We start from the raw sequence: 20,691 nt of genomic DNA, 5'->3' as shown, positions 1-20,691 counted from the left end.
GTACACCTAAAATGTATCGCTGCTAATATTTGGCTTTACAACAAAAAGATGGATCATAAATTCTGCAACCGTAATATCAGCATGACCTCATTTTATGTGTTTACAGTTTATAGGTTATAAGATATATATAGGTTGATGGATTCACAGAAGTAAGACAAGCAAAGTGTGTTTTGAACTCATCCTACTTTACCATGGCTATATGCAAAACATCCCCCATAGGGCTGTCTTATTATAGAAATAAACAGTCGATGGTGCAGTCCTCCTCACGCTCCATGTTACTGTGACATGGTGAAACTGGGTCAAACACAAAAGGCCATGGAGAGCAGTGGAGCACTTAATACCATCTTGGCACACTATTACATTAACTATATTAGGCAGCAGACGCACCGTGTCCTGTTTGAAACGTGCCAATCTGATAATGTCAGAGGTGGCCTGGCTTTCTGCAGCACATGTCAACACTGCAGTGACTGTTGAGAAACACTCAAATCGTTCCAAATCCCCTGTGGTCCGGGCCAAATCCCACCACTTCTCTTTCCATTCACTTAATGTGCCCTTCTTTTATAGAGAGCTACATGCAGCATTTTATATTGTTGTTGGAAAAGTCTGCAGTGACTTATGCATGACAGATGCATTGTAGGAACACCTGCAGTTTGTGTATGCTTCCGTCGTTCACATTGGTAGCACAGATGTGGGAGATGCAGATCTGAAGTCCTGAATGGTCCATTGAGCACATATGTTAGAAGGTCTGGTGACAACACGGATCACCATCTTCATATCACAAGGAATTCTTTTCATAACTATATAATTACAGTATAAACTAGACATTAAATACAAGTGAGTTTAAATACTGTTATCTTTTTATCATAAAGTAAATTCAGACATCAGAACTGTGCCTTAAGGCACTAAAATCAATGTCTTTTTTTTCTCTATTGTATATTTATTATTGCCCTCAGTTGCTTCAATGACTGTACCTGTCATTTCTGTTACTGACACTGATCTTCTTGCAGCATTAAATCAGCCAAATTAAACTTTCTATGACCAATAGTTCTGCTTCTGTTTACACAATCAAGGTTGTTGTTGTTGATATATCAAAAGATTTGACTGGTGCTTTATTTAGCTAAAAAATGTGTCTCCGGGAGGGTTTTGTCTCGGAAGATGATGTTGTTTCTCAAATTGATGTCATGTGAGGCTTCTGTTAAGGGGGCAAGAAAGATTTCCCCTTCAGGGATCTTAAACTCATCACATTAACTCAGATAAAATGGTAAAAACCACCATCTGAGACAAAAACCCTATTCATCTTTTTTTTAACTCTTATTTTTTATTTGAAATAAGCACAAATATTATACAAGTAGAATTCAGTTTTCTCTATTGTGTGTGTGTGTGTGTAATGAATACACAAGAGACAGGGTCCGGTTTTAAAAACTCTCAGTAACTCTATTTCTGTATTAATGTACAACCGTTGAAAATTACAGCAATTTTTTTGGTAGTTTTTTTCTCTTTTCTTTTTTTTTTTTTTAAACGATCTATCTATCAACAGCCATTTTCCAGAGGAAACGTGAACAATATGAGCGGGGAGAAAAGAAGGAAAAAAAAAAAATCAAGAGAGAAATAAAGTGAGGGGATGAATGTAAAGAGAGGAGAGCACGAGATGAGAAGAGGGGGGGGGGGGGGGGGGGGGTGAGGGGGGGAGAAGACAAATTAACAGTTAATGTTTATCTTCCGCTGCGGAGTGTTTGAGCATGAATGTGTGTGTATGTGTGTATACATGCTATGTCAGTGAGTGGTGCTGTAGTGCGTGAGTGAGTGGATGAGATTACACTTGCTGCTTCAAAAACAACTATCACCTGATCAGTGGGGGTGAGCAAAAGTCAGATTTTGCTCACGCTGCCGTGACGGAGGAGGTCAGGCTCACACTGGTTTGGATTTACATTAGCTGAACACAACCGAGCAACAAAACCAGTATGAGAATAAAAAAAGACAAGACTGGAACCAAATAATTTAGCAGTTTTGCTTTGATCATAACCACCTCAACTATTTGCTGGCAGTTCTGGAGCAGGTTGTTTGGCACCAACACAGACAGGGGGGGAGGTGTGTGTATTGTGAAACACCGGCAACAAAATCTGTCATCTAAACACACATTCGTCTTATTCTTTAGGTTCTGCTGTAAATGAACATGCATCATACATAGGAAAATACTGTATTTCGTTTGTTTTTTTTCAAGTAATTTAGGGAGTACGTGGGGCTGTGAGGTCACCATTTTTTCACAGTAAACACACCATGTTCACATATATGGCAGAATATCAGAAAAAAAAAAAAAGACTTCTACCAAGAAAAGTCTTCATACTCTGCCATTTAATTGTTCATTGCACATGTCCTGGTTGATACACTTTGTTAAAAACAGAGCCAGAACAGCAGCAATGACATGTTTCATCCAGATGTATCACACTCCACTAGCCGGTACACTTTCAGGTTGTGCAACAGCTGATGTAAACAAACATCTGTTTCCGTACAACTTTCAAGAATTACTCCCGTCATATTTGTCGTAGTGAAACGTTTTATTCATTCATTTATATCAACATATTGCACCTGAGGAGAGAGAACTGAAAATTAAGGTGTAGAAAATTATGAATTTCAGCTTTGCATGTGTTCAGGCCAATCCTGAACAGCCAGCAAGTGGCAGCTAGGTGGTATGGTCTCATAAAACCACCAAATTCATTATCAGCACCATCTCCTTAAAGGTTCAGTGTGTAGAATTTAGTGGCATCTATCAGAGCAGAAATGGAATATAATATTCTTAAGTATGTTTTAATTAGTGTATAATTGCCTGTTGATAATACTTGTGTTTAAGTCACCTTAAAATGAGCTCTTTATATCTACATAGGGAACAGGTCCTCCATGTTTCTACAGTAGCCCAGAACAGAAAAACCAAACACTGGCTCTAGAGAGGGGGCCTTTCTCGTTTTTCGCAAGTTTCATGACCCCTGAGGGTTCTCCTAAACACTTGAAAGGGGAGTGGGAGGGGAGGTGTATTCAATTGGTTGCAATCTGCAACCTCACCACTAGATGTCACTAAATCCTTCACACTGGTCCTTTAAAGAAAACTATTCCTGGTTCCCATAACAGCTCTGACATTTAGCAGGCAACAGGTTGCCTTTAGCTCCTCATGTGAAAAAAAAAGGGGGCAAACCCACTGTTTTCAGACACATGATGAGACCTCAAAAAAATTGACCTTCATGATCAGATCTGAAACGTTGCAACAAGTGTAACCATGGTGAATGTGATGCTCTGAAGCCAAAACATGTAAATGAGGATGAGGAAGGGGGAGATACAATCGTGCCATTCTGTGACCCTGCAGCATTATAGGAGTGAAACGAGGGAAAGACAGAAAGAAAGAAGCTGATGAGCGAGTGTAGAAAAGCATAAGGAGAGGTCAGCGTGACTGCACCGAGGGATGGTCATGGAAGGAAGCAAAAGTGGGAGGCAGGGAAGAAAGGAAGGAGATGCTGGTGCTTCGCAGTCGCGATTGGAGCTTCAGGTGTCGTGGAAATCCTTCAGCAGCGTGCGTCGCCTCTGCTCAGCAATGTGCATCTGATTCTCCAAATCCTGTAAAAACATCACAGACAAAAAAAATCACTTATTTAAGACCTAAACTCTTCTCACTTCTACATTCCTGTATAAAACAACTTTTTTTTATCCTATTGAAGTACAAAAAGTTGGAGCACATAAAACAGCAAAATCATATGTGTGCACAATACTGATACACTATGCTTTACTAGACTTTACCACCCACTATGCTGGGAAACTGATACTTTTTAAATGAAATATAACTCATCTAGATGTTATCTTTGTTTGATACTATTTTCGGAGAACAACTATTTATTTTTCCACTGAGAAAAAAGTTAACTGTGCACTTTTTCCCAAAGCCCAAAACCACTCACCCTCACTTCTTAAAGAAAAAGAGAAAGTTATCTGTGGTTGTTCAAAACAGTAGTTGCTTTAAATCACATTTCATGTAAATTTTACCAATCTTTACCCGCCTCAGGTTTCTATTCTCTAGGTAATGTTAATTTAAAAAATGTTCTGTGTTACAACAGACCAATGCTCTCATCACTTAGTTCATACTTTAATCAACAGGGCAAAACATTATGCTCATCTTCCTCTATTGTAATTTTTCAGCTTCACTCCTCTAGCTGACTCGTCTTGCACAGTTTCCTCCTCCTCTTACACTCCCTTCATTTATTATCCTCTCTTACCCCTCTGTCACTGGCGCTGAGCTCCCCCTCAGCTCCCACCACGCCTCTCTCGTAGCTGTCCGCCCGCTCCACCTTCCACGACAGGTTTTCTATCTCTGCCTCCAGCTGGGCCTGCTGGTACTCAAACTGCAGAGAAGGACAGACAGACATCTAAAATGAATCCATTTCAAAACAAAAACATGATTAAAGACAATTAACATTATTGGATCAAGACTCTAAACAGGCTGCAGGAGAGTAAGAGGTGGAGGGAAAGTGAGGAAGGAACAAATATCATCTTTGATATCGTTACTATACAACGTAATACAATTAATACAAGTAATACAATTACGTCTGTTCTCAAGTAGAGAACAAGCACAGAGTGTTTCTCACCAGTTTCTTGCGTGGGCCGGACTCCATGTAATAGGCGTAGGGGTATGTATACTGCAGTGTGTAGCGACACTGGAAACAAAACACACAGTTATATTGAGTGGCAAAATATTTGAAAAATGTTCAGATTTACTAGAGATTAAATAATCATATTAAACCTTAAAAGTAATAATTTGACACAGACAAATCATAAGACGGATCTTCATGGCAAAGTTTTGAAATGTTCAGGAGAGAGAAAGTGAATCAGACGTATCTTTTTCCGGTAACATTTCACAAGAGGTGTGACTGTTGATAAACACAAGATTTTATTCCAGTAGTGTAAAGTCCTCAAATGAGTAACATTGTGTAACATTTATCAGTGAGTTAGGCGTCTACATTGATCTGCTCCGACACTGAATCCTCACTTTGTTAGCAGCTAAAAGCTAAAAGTTAGCCATCAGGCTCACTGCTGTTTCTTTCTCCGCAGACAGAAATGAAGTTTTAAAGTGAATTTAAACACTCAGTTAAACTATTTTATGTAACCGTCTTTCTGTGTATCTCCTCCTCACATCACTGACTCTTGACATCTTCTTCACTCTGCATCTACAACACACACACACACACACACACACACACAGACACAGTTCAGTCTGTGAGTACCTTAGCCAGTAGCTTTGCAGCGTTATGCAGATACTGCCAGTCGATCCAGGTCCCCAGGTTGTTCATCACTCTCTCCTGGATCTTCTCCTGGATCCTCTGGTACGTCTGAGCCTCCAACTGCAGAGACTTGTTATGATTCTCCCACTGGTGGAGGAAAAGGACAAAAAATAAAATAAATAAATCACTGAAAGATGGAACAAATAAGAGTATTTCTCCTGAAGATCTAGAGCCATGCTGGATTGAAACTTGTCTGTGTGCTAAGAAAACGACAGTAAAGAGCGTCTGTTGTCCTGAGAATGGCTTTTCTACACACCAATCCAGAAATCTTGGTGTAGTCATGGACTCAGACCTGAATTTCAAAAGCCACATTAAGACAAATACAAAGTCAGCCTACTATCACCTGAAGAATATATCAATAATTAAAGGACTTATGTCTCAGCAGGAAAACTTGTCTATGCATTTATTTTCAGTAGACTTGACTACTGTAACGCCGTCTTCACAGGTCTCGATCAGACAGCTGCAGCTGATTCAGAACGCTGCTGCTCGAGTCCTCACTAAGACCGAGAAAGTGGATCACATCACTCCAGTTCTCAGATCTTTACACCGGCTTCCTGTCTGTCAAAGAGTTGATTTCAAAATACTGCTGTTGGTTTATAAAGCTCTCAATGGTTCAGGGCCAAAATACATTTCTGATCTGCTGCTACATTATGAATCATCCAGACCTCTCGGGTCGTCTGGATCAGGTCTGCTTTCTGTCCCCAGAGTAAAAACTAAACATGGTGAAGCAGCGTTTAGTTTTAATGCTCCACATATCTGGAACAAACTCCCAGAAAACTGCAGGTCTGCTTTTAAATCACAGCTGAAGACTTTTCTGTTTGCCTTTTATTAAACCAGGGTTAATATCTTACACTGCACTTTTTAAAATTGTATTTAAATGTCTCTTTACATCGCCTTGTGTTGCTTTTATATTCTGTCTTGATGCCCTTTATGCTCCATGTAAAACACTTTGAATTGCCTTGTTGTTGAAATGTGCTAAACAAATAAACTTGGCTTTTCTGACACAACTGTCTCAAATCTTTCATACAAGAGTGCAGGAGGAAATCAGTTAAACGTTAATCTCCCTCTGATTAAAGAGATGTGAAATAACAATTTTGTGAGTTGATTCGGTCTTAGTATCTCTAAAACAGGGTTGACACTTGGAATACCACCCAGACTCAACAGATTTCTCCTCCAGTCTCAGTATTTGGGTAGAAAATTAAACAAAAGTAGAGGATGGAAAGGTTTTTTTATCTAGGGAGGAGCATTCTTGCTTTATTTTATTCAAGAAAAATATAAATGAATAAAAAAACCACCCTCACCCTCTCAAAGTAGAAGAGGTATTTCTTGAGGGCCTCTCTGGCCTGAGCCTGTTGGCTCTGGTTGACTATATCAGGGTTTTCTTTGTAGCGACTGCACTCGTAGTATTCACTGCCGTGAGTCTTCCAGTCACCAAGACACATCCAGCAGAAGTCTGTCAGTGGATAAAACGGACACATTAATGGACTCTGAAGTGTTTCTCCCCACTAGTAACAAGGATTACACAGCATGTGACGCATGTTTACAAGCCTCCTTTTACAGACAGCCTAAAAGGTCGGCTAAGTTCTCTACAAAATAGTCTACAGCCAGTCTGAACTGGATGATAACAGACTGCGGTTGGTAATATATTTTAAATGTTTCCAGATGACGAAACCGCAGATTGATTTAACCACACTACTGGTCTAATTTACAAAATCTGAAGTGAAGAAGACTTTGGTGACTTGTGGGACATATTCACAAGTTATTCCAAATGTTTTTTAGTTCTTTTGAGTATTTGACTGAACCGTATGCGGCTTTAAAACTTGTCAAATGCTGTTAGCCCAAAGATACGAGAAAGACAAAAAGGCTTTATGCTGCATTCACATGGATTCAGGCAGACGGTTGACAGCAGATGGAAAACCCCTTCTGGACGGCAGAGGACAAACAAACAGTCGGACCGAATGGCAGGACATGGTCAGCGGTCAGCTCTTCTTGTTTATGTATGATGTTCTATGTAACATCTGTTTGTAAATTCCATTGCGGAGGAGAGCAGAAAAGTTACAATATTTTAACTTTAGATGGCAATGTCATCTACCGTTACTGTTGCTGTTATTCACCTCAACTTATTTTACCGTCCTGCTCTCGTCCACTAAAATCACATCCGGTTTGCCGTTGTGATGGAAAATGTCTGAAAACACTGAACACACATATGACATAACACACAAAACACTGCTGGGCTGAAGATTAACAATTGTTATTGTACAATAAGGAGACAAACCTCAACACCAAGTTATATAGCTTTCTAAAGTTACATATATTCAACCAATTGCATGAAGCCATGAGATGCCCGTGGGAGATCATGCACCGTTTACACACTTCATACATGCGGAGGAAAAGAAGACCCCCAAGAACATCTGTGATCAGTTCTATCTAACAGGACCCCTCGTTTCCTGACGAAAGGTCTCTTGGTAAAGCACAGCGAAGTTTGAACAAGAGTGGACAAGGTTGAATAAATGATAATGTAACTTGTTTTCAGCTTTCTTTACTTTCACACCGTCTACCTGAATCCATCTTTCACTCTGAAGTCTTTTTTACAGTTGTGTTATTCTTGCCTTCTAATTATAGTAGATGCCTACTTATCGTGTGACATATTATGCCACTAGGTGGATGCAAAGTGCTTCGCTTAACAGTGAGTTCATGCTTCATTGGATTATATTGGAGGTGTAAAACTCTGAGACGCACAACTTACCGTGTTTACACTTGGAGCATTGCTGAAATTAACAGAGACACGGGAGAAAGTCAAATTAGTGAACCAGAAACCTGAAAACTATCCACGTCAAACAAATACAAGCAAATGAATCTGAGCAAATGAGCAGCTGAATGTTTTTAATACAAAACCATTAGCGCTTGCTTTGACTCATCTAGTGTGACACACACTACTTAGAAAATATGAGAAGAGCAAACAAAAAAGAAACATATGGTCCCAGGAATTCAGTGTCAAAGAATGAAAGTGTCAAACCATTAAAGTTGCGGACTTCTCTCTCAGAATCGAAATATATTTTTAGCATTTCCTGTGTGCTGGGAAAGTGTGATTTTCACTTCTGACTCACCATGTGATTGCACCCTCCGTTCTTCTCAATGCAGATATTGCACTTAGGACACTGAAGGAGAAAAACAGTTCACATTTCAATCTCTACGACACAGTTATGACCAAAAATAGAGCAAGTGACAGTTACAGCAGATACTTATGAATGACGATATTTTAAGTATATGTGCGAGCATGTTGAAGTCACAGTTGTTGTGTATGTGCATGTGTGTGTAAATCCATCATACATCTTTAGTGTGTGCGCTGATGTAGTTAGCCGTCTCTGAGTCATCTGCACATTTTGTCAGCCATTTCCGGATTGTTGCACAGTCTGTGGGTGCGTGGTACATCTGACGGCATTTAAAACTGAGAGAAAGGAACAAGAACATAACATACAGACTCATTATAAACTGACATTACAAGAAATATGCCTACATTTATGTCAAAAAAAAAAAAAACAGGTAACAAGCAAATATCAGTTCAGTCTTTGTTGTGCCACATAGGAAATTTGACTTGCAGCAAGACAAAAACAAGCAGGTTATTAAAACATCTTCATCATCCACTTACGTCCACTTTGTCCAAGTAACTTCTCGGACTGTATAAAATGTTAAACATAACCGTGTTTCACAGCCTGCAGGCCACAGAATCTGAACACAGTGTCATAAAACTTATATTGTATTAAAATGTCGAGCAATAATAAAACGTATTAATCCTGTAGTTCTTTGACGTTGTTAATATAAATGTAATAACATGAAACCATTTAAGCCAAATATCTGTGTAAACATCAGTGTAGCTCTTGTATATTTGCATTCTGTGTGTGTGTGTGTGTGTGTGTGTGTGTGTGTGTGTGTGTGTGTGTGTGTGTGTGTGTGTGTGTGTGTGTCTCCTACCAGAAGACTTCACTGCAGCGGCTACACTGCACCCTGCGTGCCCGCGGCTCCTGCACCTTGATGACGATGGGACAGTCTGCACCCGGACACAACTGCAATTGGAAGTGACTCTGCAGGTTGGAAAGAGAGATGAAGATACATAAAGACAGTCAGCAGATGAATCACTGTGATCATGTTTAGAATTATCTATCCTTGGATGGATAATTTAACTGTGAGGTCAGGTTTTTATTTTTTAAAGGTTCACCCAAATTAAAAAAAAAATAGACATAAAAAGTAGATTAGTAGACTGGCATTCTACCGGAAAAATGATTCTGATGAAAACTTGTCATTGTGTTCTGTGGATTATCCAGATTATCCGTTGTATCTGGGAAGCTTTGTTGCTCTTGAATTTTTAATCGTAATTTTTGTGAACATCACAAACAATTTTCATTTAAATTTCTGAACCTGGGTAAATAAAATTAAAAATATGTTGAATGATCATTCAACAAAACAAGAATGTCTAATTTGAGATCATCATTTGCATAAATACATTTAGATGGAAACACAGCTTGTGACACTGACACAGTGAAGAGAGTGAGGATTCAGATTTAATGCTGTGTGAAGGAGAATCAAAGATTCACCTGTCGAAACAAACACACAAAGGCTTACTGAGTTTTTCTCTCTTTCTCACTCCCTCTCCACATGCCTCTGATGTCTCATTCGCTATACATGCGGATCTCAGCACATACACACAGACAGACACGCACCTCGACGTAGTCTCTGAAGAGGTAGCGTCTGTATTTGTCCTTCAGCTCCTCTCCTGGCAGCAGCGGCAGGACAAAATCTTCTGGCATCTGCAGGGAACAGTCCTGAGCCATACATGAGATACCTGGACACATACACAAAATGTTTTTACAAGAGTCCTGAATCCTTCAAAGAGTACAGTGACATAAAAAGGCTGAAACGGTGTGTTTCTTTACAAAATTACATCATCATTTAAACTTTGTGTGACTTGAAACATTCCACTGAGGTTGTGTTTGGTTTTCGGGGGCTGGTTTCTAGTGTTACAGTGACCCAGAAACCTGATTGGGGTCATCTTTCATCATAAAAGTGTCCTTCAACCAGCTGATAGAGAAACACTTATCAGGCTGAGAAGGACTCGGTTATGTGAACCGACTTTATCAGAGAGACTGAAAGTAGCACAGGGACACACCACGAGTTAGTGCGTACAAATATGCTGGCACGCACATGCACACACACGCACACACACGCACACACACGCACACACACAAAGTATAAGGAGTCTGGTAAACTGTAAACTGTACTTAACCACACACATATAGTATACTGCACAGAAACGTATAACTGATCTGTGAACACACCCACACACACCCATCTGCTCTCCTGCTCACACACACGCACACACACACACACACAGTCTAATAATCAGAAGGCTGCTGTAGCAACACGCCTGCCTGCTAAATTTTACACCAGATGGGAGTCATCAAAACCTCAGATTACACCTCCCTTATCTTCAAAGTCACAAGTCACTCTTGGATTTTGCATACACACACAAACACGAACCTGTGCACAAACATCCTGCCAGGATCCGCAGGGTTTTCTGTCGTTAAAAACAATATAATTAAGTGACTGATGTAGCTCGCCGTGTTAAATTATACACCAGTCTGTAAACCTTGCTGGTCTGCGAGGAAAGCCGAGGCTAAAATAAACTTCTGAAAAGGATCAGAGGCTGAAACTCTGATGAAACCCTCAGTGAACAAACACACACACACACACACCTACACATAAGTAGAAGGACAGACGTACAGATACATGAAGAGACGCTTGGGAGCTCAGATCAAACAAAGTATGAGTCACCTACTCTGACACCAGCTTTGATCGTTGTACAGACGCATGAAAACACACCCACACATACACACATATACGTTCTCTACTTACCCACTCCCATGCCATCTTTGACCAGTACAGTGCAGTGCTGCTCCCAGCATCCTTTGCAGAAGGAGTGCTGGCAGGGAAGTGCCAGCAGGGAGTCTCTCCGTACGACCTGTAGACACACACCACACTGGAGGGACTGAGGGGCCTGAAACACACAAACACACATAAATAATCAACACATACTGTACTGGAGAGCTCAATATACACACACGCACACACACTTTCCACACAATCTAATGCAATCTAATACAACAGCTCTGCCATAAATTCTACTTTTACTAAACTTATACAATTTCAGTCTTTGCTGACATTGTAAGAAAGGTGAAAATTCTGCTTTATGTTTATTATTGAGGCCACAGTGGTTGGTGGTGGTGAAGTGTTCCTAATATTTTGTCCACCCCATTAACATACATGAAGGGGTCAAATATTAGGACCGCTTTTCATTATAATGCAGGTGAGTGTAATATAAAGTGCATTTCACATTACCAGTGATTAAAATGAAAGCTTGTTTAGTCTGTTAACACTGAGAACAGCAGCACATTCTCCCATTTGAGAAGCAAATGTTGGGAGATATTATCCCAATAAATGATTTAACCAGCTATTAAATCTGTCATTGATTCATTTTATGTCAATCAACTAATCAGTGAATCAACCAATTGTTTCAGTGCTGGTGAATTATAGCAACTAAACGACTATTTTTCTGTGAGTATGTGTATAGCAGTGAATCAGTGGTTACACGCGATGACTTATTATGGATTCCAGGTTCAAACCACTTATTATACCCACAATAAACACCGTGTCTGATGACTTTATGTCTTTATTATGGCTGTTACACAATGTTTACGAATGCATGTGTACGGTCTGAAAGGTTTTACTCATAGTGTTCACACAAAGGAAGGATGAATGCCAAAAAGGGCTCAGTTAATAACTAATAAGCAGTTTGGAAATATGTCACAAGATATGAGTGATATAAAAACATGAATAAAAGGTATAAACAAAGCATATGTGTTTCAAAACTGACTGAAACTCATTTATTGCATGTTTGTTACTCACAGTGACTGATCTGCATGTGCTGCTGGGCTGAACCAGAGCATCTGACAACAGCAGAGACGAGTTGGACTTATATCTGTAAGAAACATGAACAGAGTCAAAGGTCAAATGAGGACTCGTGGTTGTGACTGAAACAGTTAAAACTGCAGTACAGAAGAATGAGAGGTAATGAATGAAAGAATGAATGAGAACGTGAGAATCAACTGAGAATGAGAGGGAAAAAAAAGTTGCAGAGGAAAACTACAGACAGAAATATAAATATGTGAAAGACAGAATGAAAGAGGAAGTAGAAGAGAGTGGGTGAAAAGTGATAGACACATTTGAGGAGGGTGAGAGTAAAAACGCAAAAAGAGGAAGGGTAGCTGAATTAAAGAAGCAGATGAATGGTGATGAAAAAGATGGGCTGCAGGAATAATGGGGGTAGAGCAGAAGAGACGTACCTGTCCAATATTTGTGAAACCTGCCAGTGAAAATGCACCAGGATCAGTTTTGCTACCGCTGGTAAAACCTGAGAGAGAAAGAGACAGAACAAAGGAGAGAGAGAGAGACCACTGAAACATTGCTACATGAGTGATGACGTGAGTGACGTCCGTCTTGAAAGTCAGCTAATCTGTAATGATACACAGCTCTCATGTCCCAGGTTTTGCTTGTTTTTACTTTAATGGATGAAAAAGTTGACACTACTGCTGATTAGCAGGAAACCTCAGCCCACAGAAACCACTGATTTCCTAAGTACTTTATAGAAATGTCATTTTGGCGGCAGACCAAGTAACCAAAAATATAGGTTGCAATTATTTGATTAATAATTGATTAAAATTTCACTGAGAGAAAATATATCAATGACAGTTTTTGTAAGTAAAAACAAAACATTTGCTGAATGCAACTTCTCCGATGTGAAGATTAGCTTGATTCTTTCTGTTTTACTGTTGAACACCTTTTGCTTTATTGATCAATGAAGAGATGAACTAAGCCATTTGAAGACATCACTTTGGACGGCATTGACATTATTTTGACTAAATGATTTAGCAATTAATCAAAAACTAATAATTAACAGCTTTTTATATTCTATACATACAAGACACTGGTTCAAAACAAAAAAACTGCACTGACTCAATTATCAGACTATAAAACTGAGTTCTGCTGATGATTTGATGTTTTCTCTCAACTGTTACTGTACAGTGATTATTAGATGAGGATTACATTAACACCACAGGCCAGACGTCAAGGGCTTGTTATTATTAGAAAAGCCTAGAAGTAAATGATTCAAATGCAATAAAATTACTTAAAAGTGCTTCTTTCATTAACCTGCTGCCATCAAGACACACGACTGCTGGGTTCTGCTAATAGAGGGCTGTAGTTGTGCTGAGCAGCTCTCACGTGTGATTAAGTGTAACTGTGAGTATGAAGTAAGATTTTACAGCAGCAACAGGACACAAAATCAGCACAGTTCACCTAGATAAATAAAAAGTAGGAGAAAAACTAGAAATATTGCAGCCTTGTGGTGTTTACATCCATGTCTGTCCAGACTCATATAGTATTTGTACTGAAGACTTTGAAGGAATTCAGTAAAAGGTATTAAGTGTATTTTCCTTGTACGTGTTCACATGTTTGACCAATAAAGCTGATTCTGATAGAACACAAAGTTGTAGCTGTGACAAATCTTCAGATGTGGATGTTGCTGCAAAGAAGCTACAAATTCTAAAATGTGGATGTTTCACAAATACTGATATAAGTATGAATTCTTGAGTTATGGCCAAAAACGTGTTTTGTGAGGTCACAGAGACCTTTGACCAACAAATTCTAATCAGTTCATCCTTGAGTCCAAGTGGACATTTGTGCCGAATTTGAAGAAATTCCCTCAAGGCGTTCCTGAGATATCACGTTCATGGGAGAATGTGAGGGATGGATGGACAACCCAAAACCATAATGCCTCCGGCCACAGCTGTCGCCAGCACGGAGGAATTAAAAACCATGAAAAACCATATTCAAGATGATATAACCTCATGATTAGTGTTAGTCTTCTTCAGCTCCAGCATAAGGATGAATATCACTTATTAAAATGTACAATTTCAGACTGAGATCACAATTAGTGTGCTGTAAGAGTGTCCTCATTGGATGCATTTCAGGCACAACCACATCCTCAACTAAGTGCAGCCATGCACACAAACAGTGTCACAAATCTGAACATATACAGTATATACAGGAGGTGGATAAGCTTAAGTGGCTTAATTTGAAAACACATCTTTTCCTCTTCTTCTGGCCTTCCATTCACACTACATTAGCATTTTCTGCAGCCACAGAGCTGCACTTCTTCAAAACACACTAACAAGTCTAAAAGTTTTCATTCCATTGTGGACAGAAAAAAGTGAGCTTTTCCAAGACAACGGCATACGCCCTCACAAACACACTGTGGTGCAACATAGTCAGATATCTTAGAAAACCCACTTTGTGTCGCTTCCTGTGATCACTTATCTTGAAAGGTAGAGTGATGTCATCGATCGCTGTTTACATTTTATTTGTCAAATTACTTTGCAAGCATGAAAGAGTGATTTGATTAACAGTCTCAGTGGAGGAATTCGTTTTTTTTATTAGCACTAATGAGCTGTAATCAAATCACTATCTTACACTCATGCATTCCTCTGATGACAGAGGCAGAAAAAAATGTCGGTGAGAATGACTAAAACGCGCATTCAGCTTAACAGTGTCACTAATCATGGAGAGTAGGAGGCAACAGAACATAAGTTTAACCTGCTGAGACCAGGTTTTGCCTTTCTTGTAAGTCAAAATTGCATCAGTGTGTTGCAGCAAAAAGAATGGCTAAAATTATTTTGCTTTTAATTGCTTTACTCATAGTCAGTGAACAATGGCCTCGGGATCAAACACAGACGTAATAACGGTCTGTTTCAGACAGAAGCTGAACTGAGAGGCTGCATAAAAGGGCCAGTATAAGATAAATGAGGGTTTTTTTTTTTTTACACCAGTGAAATCCCCAGAATATAAATAAAGATTTGGAAATGTGCATGATACGACCCTTTAAAGGTTATGATCAAAATGTAACCCGTACCAATTTATCTGCCTTTTTTTTTTTTAACCTGCATCTTCTTCTTGACCAGTGATAATTTCAAATCCTGCTTTTGGAAATACTAATAAAAGAATATTTTATTTCACATCACACAATCCTGCTAAAGACACACACTCACCTTCAGTGCAGCAGCCACAGTGTTCACCTCCTCCGTCAGCACCCTCTGACTCTCTTTGTAGGTCAGACAGGTGAACTGGTACTCCTCTGGATCGAAGGAGTCAGCGCCTTGTTGCTCCACGTCGCTGGCCACACCCTCATAGTACCCTGCGATGTCACCCTGATCGTCCTCTTCTCCTCCGTCGTCCTCATCCTCCTCTTCTTCAGAGTTTACCCCGAAGTCTTCCTCGTTGCTGTCCGACGCCTGGCTGTTCATGTCCACAGACATCCAGTCGATTGAAACAACCACCCGCACAGGTAGACGGCCCGCCTACCTGTCGGATCCCTGCGGTCCGATCGGCTGAAATGGCTCGTATGAAGCTCCACTTTCCACTTCCCCTCGCCGCTGTCCTTCCCACCTGGTCGTGTCACTGTTCAAAGACACCCTGCCTTCCTGACGGCCTGAGGCGCGGAAGGAGCGCGCTCAGCAGCAGCGGAAGAAGCAGAAGAAGTCACACTCACCGTCACTCATTTGGAAAGTTGATTACAGGGTGATCTGAGGGGACAAGAAGACTGGGGAGGAGGAGAAAGAGGAGAGAGAAAAGGGGGGACGGGGGAGAAGAAGAAGCAAAGATGCAAAAGAGTGAGAGTTGAATGGGAGGAAGAAGTGATCAAGGAAAGGAGGGATGGAAAGAAATGTGGAGAAAGAGAACAAAAACATGCATAAGTGATCAAAGTTGACAATTCCTACTGATTATTCTCAGTGTTTTTTATGAATTACATGTAATTTTTAAACAATAATCTTAATCTAAATATGTCAAATAACAGTGAGTCTCCTGTGAGATTAGACTATGTGACTAACTGAGGTTGATTAAAAAATGTTTTCTCCACATTTGGCCTTTATTTTCTGTAAATTTCCAAACTTTTCAAATAAATTTCTCTACTTTACTGCTACAGTACAAAACATTCACAAGTCAGTCGCAGCACATTTAGCTGCATACACAATGAATCAATAATCAGGCTAAGGCTAATGTAACAGTGACAGATGAGGTGAAATAGAGCACTGTGCCATGGCTGTCTAACATCTAGTGTCTTGATAACCCTAAAATTTTGAGGTAGTCTTTCTACAAATATTTGACTTTAACATTGAGTCTTTGGCTGACAATGTAAAGATACATTTACAGAACAAAGCAGGAACAGTTCAGAGATACTGACAACATGATGAATCTTGACTGTTTTGAGCTGGTCCTCCTCAAAGCAAATATTACTTTATAATATTAGCCTCTCCAAAGTTGTGTTTTGTTGGAGGGAATCAATTGCTAACTCATACACTGACAGGAAGCCCAGCCGTCTGCATTATCACTACAGGGGAGGTTAATGGGAACTGCTAAGAGCAGAGACACTTTTCCACAGACACACACGCACACACGGCTGTATCCAAAAGGTCAGCGTACAAAATATCTGAAGAAGGCCATGTGCGTGCAGTATTTCTTACAGCACCGGTAACAAATGACAAAAAAAAGTTCAGAAAACTTCTGTTGCACATTTAAATTTGGTTCTTTTCTTGTTGTCAGTTCTTTTACTTTGAAATAAATATAAAATTAAATATTTTCAAAATATTTTTCAAAATCAAGTATTTTTCTTTCCTGATAATTTTTACCATCAGTGTCGGTGGAGATTCTGAGCCAAAAATCCTCAATATGCCGAGATGCCAAACTCCATGATAATATATAAAAAAAATCACACTGTTTTCTTCATATATTACATTATATTATCTAAGTAACATTTCTAAGTAATAAACTATGGTGACTTCTTTAAAATAGGGTAGACTGTGTCAAACTCCACTAAGCACTTTTGGGAGATATGTTTGGAAGGTAGTTTAGTAATTGGTGAATTTTAATTCTCATTTGTCTCTGTGGCATGTCAAAGAAAGAGCTAGCTTGGTGACTAAACCAGTCAGAACAGCAGAGCTGGTGGCTTTGATACAAAATCTCCTCAGTATTTTGGGTCCCAATTTCTAAAGCACACGTTAACATTTTGATATCACTTCATCCATTCAATTTCACAGAGCATGTTATATTTCAAATAGTGTAGTGAACCATTACTCTATAAAGTTCAATCCACTCTATTAAATTGAGAAGCAGGGTATCAAGTATTGAGCAGTGTTCATTTTTTGCTTATTCAAAAAAAAAAGTACAATGTCTAACACAGCAGATAGTCACTGGAGTCGGGAGTTTCTTTAATTCTCCACATATAATACTTGTCTACTGATGCAGATAAATTTGCTGGTGGTGTTCAGAAACCACCAGTCGCTGTGTGGAGAACAACAAAAGCTTCCTGTTCTGCCCACAGATTACGTGCATGTATCTTTAAAACTTGTGTCATTTTCCTTTGCAGGAAAAGTCAAGCACGCAATCGTTTGTGGTATAATTGTTAAATGTTAAAAAACTTTTACATTACACAAATATTGTCCCATGTTCAAAATGACCGTCTTCTTAAACATAAAGTCTCTGCATGACATATTTGCCAGATAGTGTGGCCTGTGGACAAACTGATAGTTGTCATTGCAGGCTAAAAGGCTGACTAGCCATGATTAGGTCCAAGGTCCCTCCCTCCCGCCTAGTCTGCGCACTCGATTAGATCACAGCTACAAAAGTCACCATTTGACTCACTGCTTTTCTTTTATCGCATATAAACAATTAAAATCCTCCTTATTTCCTTCCTAAGGATCCTCTTCTGCTCCCTGTGTCTGCCTCTAGTTCTGGATTGAACTTCACAAAGACAGGATTTTACTTTTAACATCAGCTCTCACTCACATATCCTGTATTTTTCTATCCTACCACACTGAAGATCTGTTGAACACATGCAGGACACAAGGCATGGGTTAAGGCTTAAATCTCACCGTTTAGAGGATTAGCTCAGGATGCTTTTGCTGTGAGGGACGAGGGAGCCACACCTGTAGTTAACTAGGTGGCAAACCAGAGAGTAACACTGGACACAGAATGGGACGAGAAAGACTGTCTCGGGTGGATATAAAAACTAAGATAATTGCAAGCACACAGCAACAAAGCAGTGATGCATGACCCGATTCCTGATATAAAAGACAGCTTACCCATGATATAAATTACAGCTGGCTAACATATCTCTTTGTATCTTCAGTCTTCAATTTTAATCGTTTGGGGGAATTTATTTCATATTCTAAAGCGTGATACACATTTGTGTGTCTAAATAGGCCAGATGATGATTCCCAAAATACTTAAAAGAAGCGTCTGTTTAAAATGATAACAGTTCTGGACATCGATTTCACAAATCACACAGGATTTTTCCATACATACACAGATTATGTTAATGTTATATGATATCTCTTTGCAAGTACGTAATGCACAGAGGAAAGTGTTCACCAGCACGGCTCTGTGGCACCAGTGTCCAGCCAAATTTCAAGACCTCGTCAGAAATGGGATTCCCCTTCCAGACCCAGAGTTATATCACAGTCCATATTGTGCTGGTTTAATGCAAAGGGGGAGATAATTTTGGTATCTTATGCTAAAAGTTTACCCACCATCCAACAGGAGTTTAGGAACCCAGTAACTTCAATCTGGAAGATACAAACTTTGACTACACTGGGGCCTTGAGTAGGTTTATTTCGACAAAATAATAACTGTACTAATAATAATGATAGATTTCATTTGTACCGCACTTTTCATTCATAGTGAAACTCAAAGTGCTACAGTATTAACAACGTAGACCACACAACATGAAGATTTTTACCCACAACGGTACAAAGACACTGATCAAAGCAGTTTGTTGGCACCGCGTTTCAAATGTGACTTCGCAAATATCCACCTGGATAGAAAACAAGGTTAGCCGGGACAGCCAGCAAGCCGGCCCCGGTGCCAGCCCGGCGACAGACGCCCGGTCCGGGCTAAAAATAGTCTGAAAACTGGGTGACACACATCTTGCTAGGCTAATGTATCACCGCGACTCAGCAAAGGTCTGATAACACGTCTTGGGGGATGGGAAGCAAGGGGTTCGGGACGGGATTGAGCAACATAAAAAGCGGCTCGGTTTTCACTGGACAACGGCATTCCGGTCCAACTAAACGGCCGTGAAGTCAAATCCACAGAGCGGCTGGCTAACTTACCGTTAGCCGGATTAGCTTCCTGGCTAGCTTGCTGGCAGCTACATGCAGCAGCCGAACCCACGAGTCTGACGAGTTAAATTGTTGGGTACTTTCAGAAAACACTTGCAAAATTTTATCCTCTAACAAGAATGTACAACACTTGAGCTAGCGAGGTCAGCACCCACCACCCTCCCTTTAAACGTCCATTCTCGTTGTGCCTCCGCCTCTCGCCCACTTTAGTCCGGGGATTGAGATGTAAACAAGGCCCTCCGGAGCTCGGGGGTACACAGGCACACACAAACAACAGCTGCGTTAATTTCCACTGGTTAAAGTCGGTGGTGTTTACCTCTAGGAGCGGCGTCAGCTTGGCCCGCAGTCACAGCCAGAAGTGTTTTTGTGTGTGTGGAAATCCAAACAGCGACTTACACCCTGTTCGCCTGGCTGGTAGGCGGAAGATAGACGGTTACAGAGGTACTTACCAGTGACGTCACATCCGCTCTTCTCAGCCTGCTCTCTTCACTCCATGAAGTCCTGTCTGAGTCCTGTCCATTAGTATTTAACAGTATCACAAGGAGGAACATCTGACTACTTTTTACTAGCAGACATCTTTAATGCAGGAGGTCTGATTTGCACTGCAGGAGGTTTTATTTCATTTGAATGTTGTCTTGCAAAAACCAGGATTTATTTTTTTAGTTTACTAAATGACTTTGTGACAGTTCTTGTTTTCCCAGTATACTGTATGTGTACACACATCTAAATGTACTAAAAACAGAAGGAAAACACTTCTCAAACTCTTCAAACTCTCTCCTTCCTCATTGTCCTTTCCTCACACTGAACACGCCCTACTATATTTCAACATTGTATGAGTGTTGCAACCAGTTTTTTCACTTTTACCTTCACTAGATTACACATAAATCATCTAAATCCTTCTAACATAGATATTCAAGGGTTTGGATAAGATTTAGTCTCCCTATTGCCTTGGCTTTTGAGGTTTTGAAATCTCTGTATGTCACTAACACTTTGCAGCTGGCCTCATCAACAAGGCCCTGCACCACTCTCTATCCCACCCATGGACACAACACCTTATATTAACATAAAATAATAATCTTATATTGCACATC

General features: G+C 40.0%; 1 protein-coding gene across 1 annotated transcript; it reads right to left on the bottom strand.

Annotated features, from left to right (window-relative positions):
• Nucleotides 1–1,408: 1,408 nt before the first annotated feature.
• Nucleotides 1,409–20,050, bottom strand: arih2 (ariadne homolog 2 (Drosophila)). Its single transcript, XM_042409733.1, has 15 exons — nt 19,917–20,050; nt 15,473–16,023; nt 12,713–12,780; nt 12,276–12,348; nt 11,226–11,367; nt 10,034–10,155; nt 9,288–9,397; nt 8,646–8,763; nt 8,423–8,473; nt 8,062–8,083; nt 6,617–6,768; nt 5,259–5,402; nt 4,623–4,691; nt 4,254–4,379; nt 1,409–3,603 (listed from the first exon to the last, which is right to left on the bottom strand). Exons 2-15 carry the CDS (start codon nt 15,737–15,739, stop codon nt 3,532–3,534), a joined length of 1,536 nt encoding a protein of 511 aa, XP_042265667.1. The 5' UTR covers nt 15,740–16,023; nt 19,917–20,050; the 3' UTR covers nt 1,409–3,531.
• Between the last annotated feature and the right edge of the window lie 641 nt (nt 20,051–20,691).

The sequence above is a fragment of the Thunnus maccoyii genome, chromosome 4 (assembly GCF_910596095.1).
Source record: "Thunnus maccoyii chromosome 4, fThuMac1.1, whole genome shotgun sequence".
NCBI lineage: Eukaryota > Metazoa > Chordata > Actinopteri > Scombriformes > Scombridae > Thunnus > Thunnus maccoyii.
The sequence above is the reverse complement of the archived record's forward strand: the minus strand, read 5'-3'. Positions and strand labels throughout refer to the sequence as shown.

What these genes read in the sequence shown, in the direction of transcription:
- arih2 (XM_042409733.1), bottom strand. Translation starts at nt 15,739, where the DNA reads ATGTCTGTGGACATGAACAGCCAGGCGTCGGACAGCAACGAGGAAGAC. An exon ending in GTTTCACAAATATTGGACAG is followed by an intron (nt 12,349 to 12,712) that starts GTACGTCTCTTC and finishes TGTTTCTTACAG; the next exon opens with ATATAAGTCCAACTCGTCTC. An exon ending in TCTTCAGAGACTACGTCGAG is followed by an intron (nt 9,398 to 10,033) that starts GTGCGTGTCTGT and finishes TCCAACCTGCAG; the next exon opens with AGTCACTTCCAATTGCAGTT.